At 37.8% G+C, this 14,473-nt stretch overlaps 1 protein-coding gene across 1 annotated transcript in view; it reads right to left on the bottom strand.

Moving 5' to 3' along the window:
• SLC5A12 (solute carrier family 5 member 12) overlaps positions 1–14,473 on the bottom strand; it is a 63,471-nt gene that overhangs the window by 30,365 nt on the left and 18,633 nt on the right. The window contains exons 3-6 of the mRNA XM_002709020.6: positions 10,508–10,559; positions 9,556–9,623; positions 4,088–4,242; positions 3,828–3,968 (exon numbers count right to left, since the gene is read on the bottom strand). Of these exons, the coding sequence (XP_002709066.1) occupies positions 3,828–3,968; positions 4,088–4,242; positions 9,556–9,623; positions 10,508–10,559 (416 nt within the window). The remainder of the gene's footprint in view (positions 1–3,827; positions 3,969–4,087; positions 4,243–9,555; positions 9,624–10,507; positions 10,560–14,473) is intronic.

The following is a 14,473-nucleotide window of genomic DNA, read 5'->3' as shown; positions in this document are numbered from 1 at the left end:
TCAATCCCCAAATGGCAACAAGGGCTGATGAATTCTGGAGCCAAGAGCTTCATCAAGGTCACCACCCATAAGGGTACAGGGGTCCAAACACTTGGGCCATCCTCTACTGCCTTTCTCAGGCCATCAGCAGGCAGCTGGATTTGAAGTGGAGGATCCGGGACTCCAATTGGTACCCATATGGGATGCTGACCTCGCAGGCAGAGGTTTTACCCACCACACCACACTGCTAGCCTCACTTTGGGGGTATTTTAACAGTGTTTTTCTTTGAGTTTCATTTGTTTATTTTGGTTTTGTTAGGTGAGGGTTTGGCAAACAACATCATCCTAAACAATTTTATAATTTCTTTTTTATCATTTTTAAAAGATTTATTAATTTGAAAGGTAGAGTTACAGAGAGGCAGAGGAAGAGAAAGAAAGAGAGGTATTCCATCTGCTGGTTCACTCCCCAGTTGGCTGCAATGGCCAGAGCTGTGCCTATCCGAAACCAGGAGCCCAGAGCTTCCTCCAGGTCTCCCATGGGGGTGCAGGGACCCAAGGACTTGAGCAATCTTGTACTGCTTTTCCACGCCATAGCAGAGAGCCAGATTGGAAGTGGAGCAGTCAGGACTTGAACTGGTGCCCACATGGGATATCGGCAGCTTCACCTGCTATGCCACAGTGCTGGCCCCCTTTAACTTCTTGATCATTACATAAAATTATCCATACCTATGATAAATATTCAAAAAGTTCATGGATAATGTGTGCTATGAAAAAAAATATGCATGGTTTTCTAAAATTCTTAGCACTAAAATAAGCTTATTTTTAATTCACCTTTTCCATGGCGTTTTGAAGAACCTTGCATAATTGCATTAGTTGTTAGCTCCATTCAGGCAAACTTTATTCAAGCCATTGTTCAAACTACCTCAAGAGGCTTCCCTGAGCAACCTTATCTATGTAGTCACTCCCTGTTCTCTTATCTATCCTTATTGCCCATAATTTGTTATCATAGCCTTTATGATCATCTGCAATGGTATATCTTCATTTGTTTATTATCTGCTTTCCCCACTAAAATAAATACAATGTTCTGTTCTCAGATCATAGAATAGCACAGGCAGATAGTGGGCTTAAATTATTTTATTTTTGGTAAGAAATGATGGAATAAATGACTAAATGAAAAAAATACTTTGCAACATGATTATTCTATTCACCTTGTGTCTTTTGAAAAGAGAATCCAACTCAAATCCAAAGACTTTTTTCTTAATGACTATATGGCTTTAGAGAAGTCACATAACACTCAAAACCAGTAATATCATCCATAACAAGAGTGTAGTACATCTGCCTTACTTACAGGGCTCATAAGAGACTAGAACAACTTACACTCTGTAGAAATATGTGGAGGTCATATAGACATTTAGAGGATTTTTATACATAATCCTAAACAATTTTATAACTTCTTGAGTCCACTATGAGAAATGAGAATTTAACGATTAACACTAGAGTGATAGTCATTGTATTTTGAATTTGTTTCTCGTAAGTAATAGACTTTGATTCTATACCAGGCTCATTCTCCTGTTTGTAAGATAGGCCACTTCACTGATTCAATTAGAAAATATTATAGGGCATATCTATGTAAAAGGTCCAATTATTGATAATAAGGATGTAGCAGGGAGCAGTACAGAACCCACTCTCATGGAGATTACATTCTGGGATAAGAGGAAAGTAATAAACGCTGAAATTAAATAAATAAATTAGGTGATTTTAAATATGTAAAAGACAATGAGAAAATAAACTACACAATGAGAATGGAACAAAAATGATTCTATGTAAATGTGTTCTTAGCTGGGAGATGGAACATAATAGGAAGGGACCCAATAGCCAGTGTTAACCCCTGCTACTCTTACAGCAGTATAATTTACTACCAACAGTCCTGAAAGTTGAACTGAGATCTAGAAACAAAAGGAGTGGACTTCCTGGGATGGTATCTAAGTGACTTGGTAGTTGACATGTCCAGGTTCCAGGCAGACCTCATTTAAACATACTGTCATAGTTGGTGAGAAACCAGCATTTTTGGCTATATAATGAAATACATATATAATGAGCTGCTGCTGGTTTAACCTGCAACCACATTCATTAAGAACTTTACAGATCTGTTTTCACTTGCCTATGTTTCAGGATGTATTTTCCCCATGTAGCAGAGATTTTCATGTGCCCCAATGTATTGTTTAAATTATAACTGATTCTCAGATAGTTGAGCAAAAGCAGTGAATCAACATTTTGAAGAGCCTCCTAGATAAGAGTCCACAGCTGGCTGTGAGTGGACTTACCGTGCCCAAGAAATGCTGTTGAGGTTCTAGTTGTGTGAAAAATGAGACCTCTCAACACTTCACCACTACAACAATCCACTCTCCTGCTGTGTGCACTTCAATTGTACTAAGGATTTTGACTGAATTCCTTCTCCTGTATTGTATTAACTAAATCACTATAGATTCTCTCATGGAAGTCTTTTATAGAGAATATTTTCAATATGTCTACAGTCTTAAAAAAAACTCCTGTCACAGCTCTAGTGGCTGACTCTAGCTTCCCAAATCAGACACTGAGAAGCAGCAGTGATACCTCAGAAAATTGGGTATTTGTGACCCATGCAGGAGACTTGGGTGAGTTACTGGCTGGCTCTAATCTTGACCAGGTCTGACCATGGAAGAGTCAACCAACAGATGGAAATTCCTCTCTCTCTCTCTCTCTCTCTCTCTGTCTCTCAAATAAAAATAAATGGGATTGGAACATTGAACAGCAGCACTAATAATCACACATCATCATTTTAGATGCAGTTCTGGCTTATTTCTGCCCATTTTGTGAAAGAGTGTATAAATTCTTTTGATTCCCATTCTAGAGCATGTAATGCATGCAAAGCTTGGAAAAGGCTTGAGAAATTGTGCCTCTGCTCATTGTCAACTGGCAAAAGCTGCAGTGGCTACATTGCCATTATGGCTGCCACATTACTTGGGGCTAAATCATTTTTAAGCTATCCTTGGAAACTTTAAGGTAAATTAAAATGGAGACCAGTCCTGAAGAATCCCTGACAAGACAAAGCCACATTGGTTTCATAAGTGAGCTTAACCTTGCTTGATTTATAACATAAGTGAACCTTAACTTAGGCTGTTTCTTTTAAATTATTATATTAAAGAAATAAACAGCCTTACAATAACTTATCACAAGCCACCAACTAACTTCCATAATGAGGAACTTTTCAGGAAGAGAGATCAAATGAGAAATTGTATTACTATAACCAATCAAATATTTCCTTTGCTTTACTTCTGTTTTCATTCCATAGAAGTCTAACCCTTGTATTTCTTCTGTATCACCCTGGAACCATTTCTGGATTGGAATTGACTGACTTAGGAATCACTGTTTGCTCAAAGAAATCCTTTAAGATTTTATTGTGCCTCAGTTTACTTGTAACACATCCAAAGAAAAGTAACAATTGAAGAGGCTACATACTAAACCAAATATGTAATTAGAGCCATCTTTAGAAAACTTTGAACAAGAAGTCTTATTTACTTCTGCATCACTGCCCACAGCACATAATTTGACCTAGTAATTTGTCAATAATCAGAGACATCAAATAACTAACAGCAAAGGCAAATAGACTTCAGTTCAACCCTCAGCTCCACCACTTTCTTGCTGAAATAAGACTTGTAATACCTTCCTCCAAAAGTGATTGCAAAGGCTAAGTGAATGTTTCATCTCTCTCTCACACACATACACACACACACACACACACACACACCAGTGTGAGTACTATGAAGGTAAGATACAAATCAGAAAAAAAAAATTTGATTATTAACTTACAGCCTAGCATGCTTTTCTGTTTTGCAAGAAATGCATCGCTGGATGGTTGATTGATTAACTCCATATATTCCAAGCCATGTAAAAGTTCCTCCTATTACGATTGTCCAAAAAGTGTGCCGCCTGAGAGGATCTACATCAAAGCTATAAGGAATAGAGAAGTGGATGAAAAAAGACATTACCTTGATACCCAAACATTATTTTAAGTGATAAGACCATGCAGAAAATCTTTATAAGGAATGAAAATGTAGCATTGCACATACTCAAGTATATTTAATCGGGATCCATTTCTTGATTGCTCTATTACATTGTGGAATCCACCAACACGAGATGACCCTTGGATAAGAACAGTCAGGAAGCCCACAATCATAACAACCATCTGAAATGCATCTGTCCACACCACTGCTTTTAATCCTCCCTGAAACAGAGAGAATGGATAGGAGTTCATGAAAATGAAGCCCGTCACTCTTCCAACTCTACAGAGCATCTCTGCTGACATAATCATTCATTTATTCATTCAACCTCATTCGCTGAGAATTTTTTTTCTTTTTATATAATTATATTATTATAGAAGCAGAGAGAGGCAAGAGGCAGAGACAGAAATTTTCCATCAACTGTTCAGTCACTCCTCAAATGCCCTCGACAGTAGGCTAGAGATGGCCAAAGACAAATGCCCAGAACTAAATCTGAGTAACCAATGTGGTGGCAGGGGCAGAATTACTTAAACCATCATCTTTTGCCTTTCAGTGTAAAAGGAAGTTGGAACTGGGAGCAGAGGCATGACTCAAACCCAGGCACAACATGTAGGATATGGGCATCCTAAGCAGTGTCTTAACTGCTGTGCCAAATGCGTACCTCCCATCATCTTTATTTGCCAAGTTGTAAGATAAGCATGAGTGTAAAACGGTAAATGAAAGGCACAAGTTCTTTCCTTAACTTCACAGAGTTTATTATCTAGTGACAGGAGCAGATATTAAATAATAATATAGCCATTAATTTTTAAAGTGAAATTAAGAAGGACAAATTGCTATGGGAAAATTTAGCAGAGTCCTGATGTGATCTTGAGGAAGTGACAGTCAAGTTAAGCTCTGAAGAATGAATAGAAATTAGCAGACACAGATAACAAAGAGCAGAGGCAGCCAAAGTGTATAAAGGGAGGGGAAGCTTAGCTCCATGAGGAAATACAAGAAAGATGGAATATATAGATCAAAGGATGCAGAACATCCATAGGGAAGTTTGCTGAATTGCTAAACACAGAGCAGGCAGACCCTGACAAGGACAGTTAAATTATTTCTGAAGAGCAATGAGAGAGCATTAAAGAGTGACATCATGAAAAATGTTGTTTCCTTCCCAGTTGCTTCACAGTTGATTATGTTAACAATGAACTGCAGAAAAGAGGGGTCAAGACCAGCTCAGAATTTACTCCAGTATCCCATGCCAAAAATGATAAGCAGTTTGAAGTAGAATACAGATGGAAATAAATTGATGGATTCAAATGATATTTGAGAGGTAAAATCAATATAGTTTATGGTTCATTGAACACATAAGGAAGTTAAGCAATTAAGGATATCACTTGCATCCTGCTTGTACAACCCAAGACATTTTTTGTACAACTAGTTACAACAAATACTTTTAGGCAACTGAGATAGTAGGAGACTGGCAAAGAAGAAAAATACTGGGAAGAAATGTCCTAGATGTTCAAGAAGAAAGGAGTTTTTATAGCTACAAGATGGTCAAATACTGGGGTAATTAAACCAGAACTTCAGAGCATAACTTGACTATCACTTCCACATCCAGTACTAGAACTCAGAGAGATTATGAAACCAGCGAGTGTAGTAGTTACCAAATTGGGCTTCCCTTTAAAGTCTCTTGAGGATGTTAAAGGAAAAAAAGAAAGAAAGAAGGAAAGAAAACAATGTTCAAATCCCACCACCAGGATTATGAATTAAGTAAGGTCTTAGCTAGGACCATCTTAAGTGCCTTTAAAAATTTCCCAGGTAATTTGAAACAGGATTTCAACTGAGAATATCTGGGCAAGAAGAAAGGAAGCAAAAGAGAGGTGTTGTAGCATCCTAGCTATAGAATCCCTTAGAAGCTTGGTGAAGGTGGGATGAGCATATAGCAAAAATTAAATAAAATGATACATTAAAAAGTGTTTGAAGATGAGTAATCACTAGGAAAATAAAAGGACATGGTATTTTTAACATTGAAAAATAGAATTATCATCATCAGTTACTCCTCCAGAGTGTCAAGAACTTCTGTGAAAAGATGACAGGCTTCATGTTTAGCTTGAAAAGAAAGCAATGGGGTTGTCCTATCATTCTTTTGTAATTAAAATTAAAATCCAGTTTCAAAAATAGACATTAATTGTCAAAGGTATTGTTTTTGTGTATTTTGTACAATCAAGATTTAAGGAATAATACATTTGTTATCTTCCCCTCATAGATAGCACTATCTTGAACTTAGAGTTTTTAAAATTATGTTTTTTTCATTCTGAGTGCTTTACTTAAATGGATCTCTGAAATTGTGCCATGTTTTTAACTGAGTCAGAATTTGAAATAATCCCTAATCCCTCAAATTTCAAGGATTATAAATACTTTCAGTCTGATTGATGGTTTCCTAATTTACAAATTAATGTACTATTTAGGAGTAATTTTTCTCAATTTTTATACCCCTACCCATGCATACACACATTTATAATTGCTATTTGTACATTTGGTGCTATAAATTTAATAAATATTTAATAAAATTATATAAATTATAATATGAAATCATCATTAATCATTAAAAATCATTTCTCTAGATCAGTAAAATTTGCTATTTTATTTTCTTATCCTATCTTCTTCCATTTAAAACTGTCATTTTATAATACATTTCCTTTTTCCCACAATATTTCCTCTACAATTTTATTAAAGACCTGTTAATGCTAAATTCCTGTTTCTTGACATTCAATTCCTGAAAGAAAGCTTTGTTGAAAATTCAATGATAAGCTGACGGATCATTTACCTCAGTGCTTTTATTATCCCACTGTTTCTGGCATCCATTGTGGTTACTGAGAAGTCAGCCTGAAGGGTGAAGTGTTCCTCCTTTTCTCTCTCTTTTTCTGATCTTTTATTTATATCTGCTGTTCTGTAGTTTCATCAATGTATCTGCACGTGGATTTCGTTTTTATACTTTAAGTTTACACCTTCTAAACATGTAGAGTCCTGTCTTTTATCACTTCTGAATAAATTCAAGCTATACTTTTTAAACGTGTCCTGTCTTCCTTTCTTGCTGTGCTGTCCTCTGATACCACAGTTGAAAATAAATTAGACCCCATTTTGTCTCCCATATATCTAGGTTTCTTTTTCATATTCTCATGTCCTTCTTTCTCTCTATTATTCTCTAGGTTATTTCTTCAGATGTTTCTCCCAGTGTAATCATTTGTCTCTTCAAAGGTATCTATTTTTTATCATAGTAGTTACACTGGGTGGTCATTCCTGACTCTTCCTCATCTGTGAAATGTCACCCTTTTTCTAAGTAATTTGTGTATTTCTATTCTATATTCAGTATCTTCTGATCCCAATATTTACTGTCCTTGAAAGGCTAATTATCATTTGTCACTTTTCTGATCTTCATTAAAAGTACTTTATTTAATGATTCTAATGATATTTAATTGTTGGTTCTTCATCTATAGGCATCTTGGAATCCAACCTTGGATTCTTGTTCTCAGGAGGATTCAAACTTATTCCCTGAAAGAGCCTAAGTACATCCGCAACTTAGAAGCACTTAACTGCCCTCAGAAGTCCCAGCTTATTGTGATTATACCAGACCTTACTTCTGTTCATCAACACGGCTCTGGGCTCAAGGCCTCAGTCATAGTAGTGTTGTTATCAGTACCTCTGTTCCAGTTACCTCATCTACCTACCACTCCTTCCTCAAAAATAGCCCTGTTAAATCATAACTTACAAATTGTTTTATTATGTCATGTTATTTACTGTATTTGGGTGGGTGGCAGGTTTCCTTGAGGAGCTATATCTCTTTTTTTTTTTTTTTTTTTAATTTAACAGAGTTAGACAGTGAGAGAGAGAGAGAGAGAGAGAGAGAGAAAGGTCTTCCTTCTGTTGGTTCACCCCCAAATGGCCGCCACGGCCAGAGCTATGCCAATCCAAAGCCAGGAGCCAGGTGCTTCCTCCTGGTCTCCCATGCAGGTGCAGGGCCCAAGCACTTGGGCCATCCTCCACTGCCTTCCCAGGCCACAACAGAGAGCTGGACTGGAAGAGGAGCAACCGGAACTAGAACCTGTATCCCATATGGGATGCTGGCGCCGCAGGCAGAGGATTAGCCAAGTGAGCCACAGCGCCGGCCCCTAGGAGCTGTATCTCTTACAAACCCAGGAATGTATTAAAAAGTTGTCATAGTCAGCATGAGCAAGTAATCTGAGCAACTAATCTGTCATTAATGGTCAGAGGAGAAAGGTAATATAGATGAGAGAAGGTTTCTGGTACAGAACAGTGGTGATAAGAGTGGAAGGGGGAAACAAATGAAGATAAAATTTAAGGGTAAAGAAATTATAGAATTTTCACATATAAAAAAGAGAGCTAAGGGCATTATGAAATTGTACATTATCATGATATGTGCTACAAATAAGTGATAAGCATATAATTGTAAAATGCATGGATGACATGATATATTATATCAATTATTTTCTTTGTAGCGGAGTTGGCATATTCCTTTTTTTTTTTTTTTTTTTTTTTTTTTTTTTTGACAGGCAGAGTGGACAGTAAGAGAGAGAGAGAAAGGTCTTCCTTTCCCGTTGGTTCAACCCCAATGGCCGCTGCGGCTGGCGCACTGCGGCCTGCGCACCGCGGCCGGCGCACCGCGCTGATCCCAAGGCAGGAGCCAGGTGTTTCTCCTGGTCTCCCAGGCGGGTGCAGGGCCCAAGGACTTGGGCCATCCTCCACTGCACTCCCGGGCCACAGCAGAGAGCTGGACTGGAAGAGGAGCAACCAGGACAGAATCCAGTGCCCCAACCGGGACTAGAACCCGGGGTGCCAGCACCGCAGGCAGAGGATTAGCCTAGTGAGCCAGGGCGCCAGCCGGGATATTTCTTACTGGTTAATTACAGCCAGCACATGGCCCAATGACTCATAATACATTAATAAAGATTCCAGTTATAGGCATAGGCAAACAATAGGAACTTAATGAATTTCAGACCAAGCTAATTGTAGCAAAGCATGTTGCCAACACACCCAGATTTTTTGATTAAAACCAAACATCAACAAAGCCAAATGTTAAATATAATCTGGGTTTTCCATAAGAGACAAAAAATAAATTGTAGAATCATCAAGTTTATAAAATACCAGCCATCCTTCTTCACTTATGCTTTTTTTGTTATTTCTGTATTAGTTGACAGTAAAGTACAAATGATGCCATGGTTTAGAGCCACTGTTAACGAACTATTTTTTCTCAGAATTTACATAGGTTCACATATTACCTAATCAAGGAGCATTTCTTTTTAGGCATGGCTTTCTTGAATGAGCTCAGAGACCAAATTCTCCTAATTTTTTATACTGAAAAGAGCTTAAATAAACAACACATTTTTCACAAGAAACTGTGACAGTTAAGCCAACATTCCCATTTAATTTTAGATTAACAATGTATTCCATAATTAGATACACTGTTTTTGGAGGTTTGCCCTACCCCATATTAGGTAGTAGTTGTAAATATTTTTTCATAGCTATATACATACCAGAGTACAGTAGAATGTACAGACAATTCCTGTTGCAAACACAGAACCCCAGAGATCAAACCCAGTCACTATGAAAGGAAAAAAATAATGAGACATTTCTCAGAAGAAAGTAAAATAACATGTTTTATGAGAGAAAAAAGTCACCATATATTTGTCAGTGTTCTATGTAGACAAAAGAATATTAGAGTTCCCTCATTAAATTTTCTCATCTATAAGAAAGAGTATTTTATTAATTTTTCATGCCCCAAGGCACTATATAAATATCTAATGCAATCTTCAATAAAAGTCTTCCACCTCAGGTTCTGTAGCTTCCAATCTTTGGTCCATATTTTTTTTCATTAACAAAGTTAGTCTTAGTACTCTGAGACAACCAAAATGCTGACCGTTAATCAATATTTCTCAATATAAACACAGAGATAAATTAAATTGAATACTGAAAACTTTCAATAAGATGGGTAACATGAAATTTAATCTGACTTTTGCTCTTTTTTTTTCTTAGGGTTCTATTCTCTTGAGACGATCAACCAGAAACCTTAACATAATTATTACAATCACCTTTTCCTCTTATACTCAGAAGATCCACTTCATGAAACGACTGAGAAAGAACTATATATTACAGCAGAACTTAGTGATTGTACATATCCACTAACAAATCTGCCATCATTATCATGCCATTATCATGACTTTAAAAACAAAAATTAAATTCTCCAAACAAAAATCAATATAACTAAATATGACTATGTTTAGTTTAGAACTCCATGAGATAAAACAACACCATTAATTGTTTACGTTATTTTCAATATGCAATTTAGAACTTTTCTTTAGTAACTTCTACAGAGCTTCAGAGCAGCCTGATCACAAGGACATCTTTCCAGTAAGTTATTTTATGTATGTTTCTCCCAAGTGAGAATTCGTGTATAAAAATATGCTCACGGGAATGTTGATCACTCACCTTGATTGAGTGCCAGGGCAGGAGCATACACAACCACTCCAGTGTAGAGAATCTGGTGGAGAAACAAGAATCAGGTGAACCAGGAGAAAAGTGACTGGGAAAAAAACCTGCCCAGCAAGTCTGTTATGAACCTTAAAGATGTCCTGAAACTAGTTCACCAAACATTTCACTCCCACCCACTCTAATTTTGATCATTTACTGTAATTAACCAGAAAGAAATATGCCAACTCCTCTACAAAGAAAATAACTGATATAATATAGCATGCCATCCATGCATTTTATAATTATATTCTTATCACTTATTCTTTGTACCACATGGAGGGAATTTGTAGAGATGATGGAAGCATTAAATTGAGGAGAATGGTAAGATTTCCAAAGCTGATGTACATTTTTGTGGTTATATTTCGTATATTCCTAAGTAACACAAAAGTAGCTTTGGTTGTTTTTAAGTGTTCCTTCCTCTATCCACTCTTCGTGTGCACATCACAATGAGCTGTCTGCTGACTTCATGAGATGTTTTACTAAGGAAAAGTACATTTTAGCAGTTTGTTAAACATAGAATTTAGAGAGGAGACAGACAAAATATTTTTAAAGATTTATTTATTTATTTGAATGGCAGAGTTACAGAGTCTCATAGGCAGAGAGAGAGAGAGAGAGAGAGAGAGAGAGGTCTTCCACCTGCTTATTCACTACCCAGATGGCCACAATGGCCAGACCTGTGCTGATCCGAAGCCAGGAGCCAGGAGCTTCTTCTGGGTGTCCTACATGGGTGCAGGGGCACAGGACTTGGGTCATCTTCCATTGCTTTCCCAGGCCATAGCAGACAGCTGGATGGGAAGTGGAGCAGCTGGGACTTGCACTGGCACCTATATGGGACAACTGCACTGATTTACCTGCTAAGCCAAAGCGTTGGCCCTGTCAGATTCTTTATAAAGGGGTACTGTGTAAGACATAAGATGTCTGAATGGGGAAAATGTGCTGATTTTGGCCACAGGAAGATAACACAAGAAAAGGAGAGGAACTGAAATCCTAGGGGAGAGTTGCAAAGAAGTTTGCCACAGAAATTCTACAGAAAGAAGAGAGATGCCTTGGAGCACCAGGGAAGGTCCAATCACCCAGCAGTGAGTGAGATACCACCTGCAACTAATACAGCCAGTGGGTATAGTGGACTCCTTCATGCAAAGAAGTGATAGGAACCTGTGGCAGCCTGTGACACTGTGATATTGCCTGATGGAGAGCCTCACATTCCCCAATGCCTTTCAGTCTGACCTGAAACACTAAATGATGGCAGAGTGCCCTTCTAATCTTATGAAGAGAGAGCACATTGCTTCTTTCTCTCCCCAAAAAAGGCACCCCACGACTAGCAGAAAGGCAACATTGGCTTAATAAGACTAGTAGGGGCTGCTACTGCCCATGCTTGACATGGGGTTTTTACAGAAGGGATAAATCCATAATCCTCCCTGACTTTGAATCTGGCCTGAAGGGTTAGGAGGGATGGGGTTAAAACCTAGGCCTGTGAAGTGCTGCCTTCGCCATACTCTATCAAGGTACCTGATTCAATTTTTCAAGGCACAGCATCAACTAACTTCAACTGGGCAGGCAGTTGGCTTTGGGAATGCCGAAGTTCTCTTCATGGATGGATGAGGCTTGTGGAGCAGAGATTCCATGCTCCCTGTGACTGCTGTGACTGTGTGACAGGATGTGGGGTGTGGCTGTGTCTTTGGAAAGTCACTGTGTTTGGATTCAGAGATCAGAGTTCCCTGAGTGCCTGCGGTAGATAATCACAGATGGTTCTACACTCACCCTGAGGAGTGTGCAGATCCTTATGTGGTTCATGCTCCTGTGTGGGTGGTGTGTGGCCACTAAGAGCTTACCCAGGACAGTTGATTCACCTTGGCAGAGAGGGGTGAGGTTGTGATAACATCAACCAATGCAATCATACCTTATCCCTGCTGATGATATAGAGATCTACCACATCCAACGTGGTGAACACTTATCCCACCCTTAAGCACTGGCCAGAATTCCATGACCCCACTGAGCACATGTCTCTGGATATCCATGAAAAGAGAAGATAATTAAGCCACAGAGGCATATTTCTTTTTTTAAATTTTTTTTTTTTTTGACAGGCAGAGTGGACAGTGAGACAGAGACAAAGGAATTCCTTTGCCATTGGTTCACCCTCCAATGGCCGCCACGGCTGGTGCGCTGCAGCCAGCGCACCACGCTGATCTGATGGCAGGAGCCAGGTACTTATCCTGGTCTCCCATGGGGTGCAGGGCCCAAGCACTTGGGCCATCCTCCACTGCACTCCTTGGCCACAGCAGAGAGCTGGCCTGGAAGAGGGGCAACCGGGACAGAATCCGGTGCCCCGACCGGGACTAGAAGCTGGTGTGCCGGCGCCGCAAGGCAGAGGATTAGCCTAGTGAACCACGGCACTGGCCAGAAGCATATTTCAAAGATAAAAGCACTCAGAGGTGAAAAAACCAACAAGTGTTTCCACAAATGCCTAAAGCTAATTGTAGAAATATAAGAAACTTGAACAAGAAAGACAATGTAACTCCCCAAAATGAACACAAAACATTTCAATATTAGAATGTGAAGATGAAGAGATTTATGAAATATCGGAAAAGAAATTTTAAAAATGCTCATAAGATTACTCAAGAATACAGAGAAGCAAATACATGAGTTAAAGAAATTAATACATGACACAGATGAGAAATTCTGCTGGAAGATAGAGTTATTGAAGAGAAATCAAACTGAAATATTAGAAATGAAAAATTAAATACATAAAATAAAAGTAAGTAAAAAGACTAAGACTTAACAACATATTCATTGAGGCAAAAGAAAGAATATCTGTTCTAGAAGACAAATCTTAGAAAATATCTCAGACCAAAACAGGAAGAAAAAATTAGAAAAACTGAAAATAGTGTTTGAAATTTTGGGATACAAGCAAACAATCAAACACATGTATCTCAAGAGTTCCAGAAAGTGTGGAAAGAGAGAATGGATTAGAAGAGCTATTCAGTGAAATAGCAGGAACGTTAGCTAATTTGGAGAAATATAGAAACATCCAAGTTCAAGAAGCGCACAGAACTCCGAATAGACATGATCGGAAAAGAGCTTCACCATGACATATTAGAGTCAAATTTTCAGAAGTAAAAAATAAGAAAAGATCCTAAAATGTGCATGAGTGAAATACCAAGTTACTGTAAAAGTATTTCTAAATAGATCAACAGTTGATTTCTCATCAGAAACTCTATAGGCTACAAAAGAATGGGGAGACATAGTCCAAGTACAGAAAGAAATAAAACTATCAACTCATAATATTGTATCTAGCAAAGCTCCCATATAGAAAAAAAGTGAAATTAAAAAAAACAAGTAGAAATTTAAAGAGTTTATCACCACTCATCTAACCTTACAAATGATACTAAAGGATTTTCTACACACAGAAACAAAGATAATCAGGATCATGAAAGAATATGGAGGCAGAAAATTCTTCAAGCAAAAATGCAAAAAAAATCCAAAACAAACAATAGGAATATATATGGAAAAAATGGTAGCACCAAGTTTTTACTTATCAATTTACTTGAATGTAAATGGCTTAAATTTTCCAATTAAAAGATACAGATGGGCTGTAAGAAACTACAAGAAACACACCTTACCAACAAAGAATGGATTAAAAAACAAAACCCATCTATTTGCTGCCTACAAGAAACATATCTCACCAGCAAAGATACACAAAGATTCACTGGAAGCGAAAGCAAAAACAAGCATAAGTCATCCTAATATCGGACAAAATATTCTTAAACACAGAAACTGTTAAAAGACTCAAATAAGGTCATTATGTAATGATTAAATGATCTATTAAAAAGGAAGATGTGATCATGGTCAATGTTTGAGCATCCAATAATGGGATATCTGGCTATTCAAAACAAATGTTAATGGATGGATCTAAAGAGAGACATT

This window comes from Oryctolagus cuniculus, chromosome 1 (genome assembly GCF_051225735.1).
Source record: "Oryctolagus cuniculus isolate XC-2025 breed Fujian yellow rabbit chromosome 1, ASM5122573v1, whole genome shotgun sequence".
NCBI classification, from domain to species: Eukaryota; Metazoa; Chordata; class Mammalia; order Lagomorpha; family Leporidae; genus Oryctolagus; species Oryctolagus cuniculus.
The sequence above is the reverse complement of the archived record's forward strand: the minus strand, read 5'-3'. Positions and strand labels throughout refer to the sequence as shown.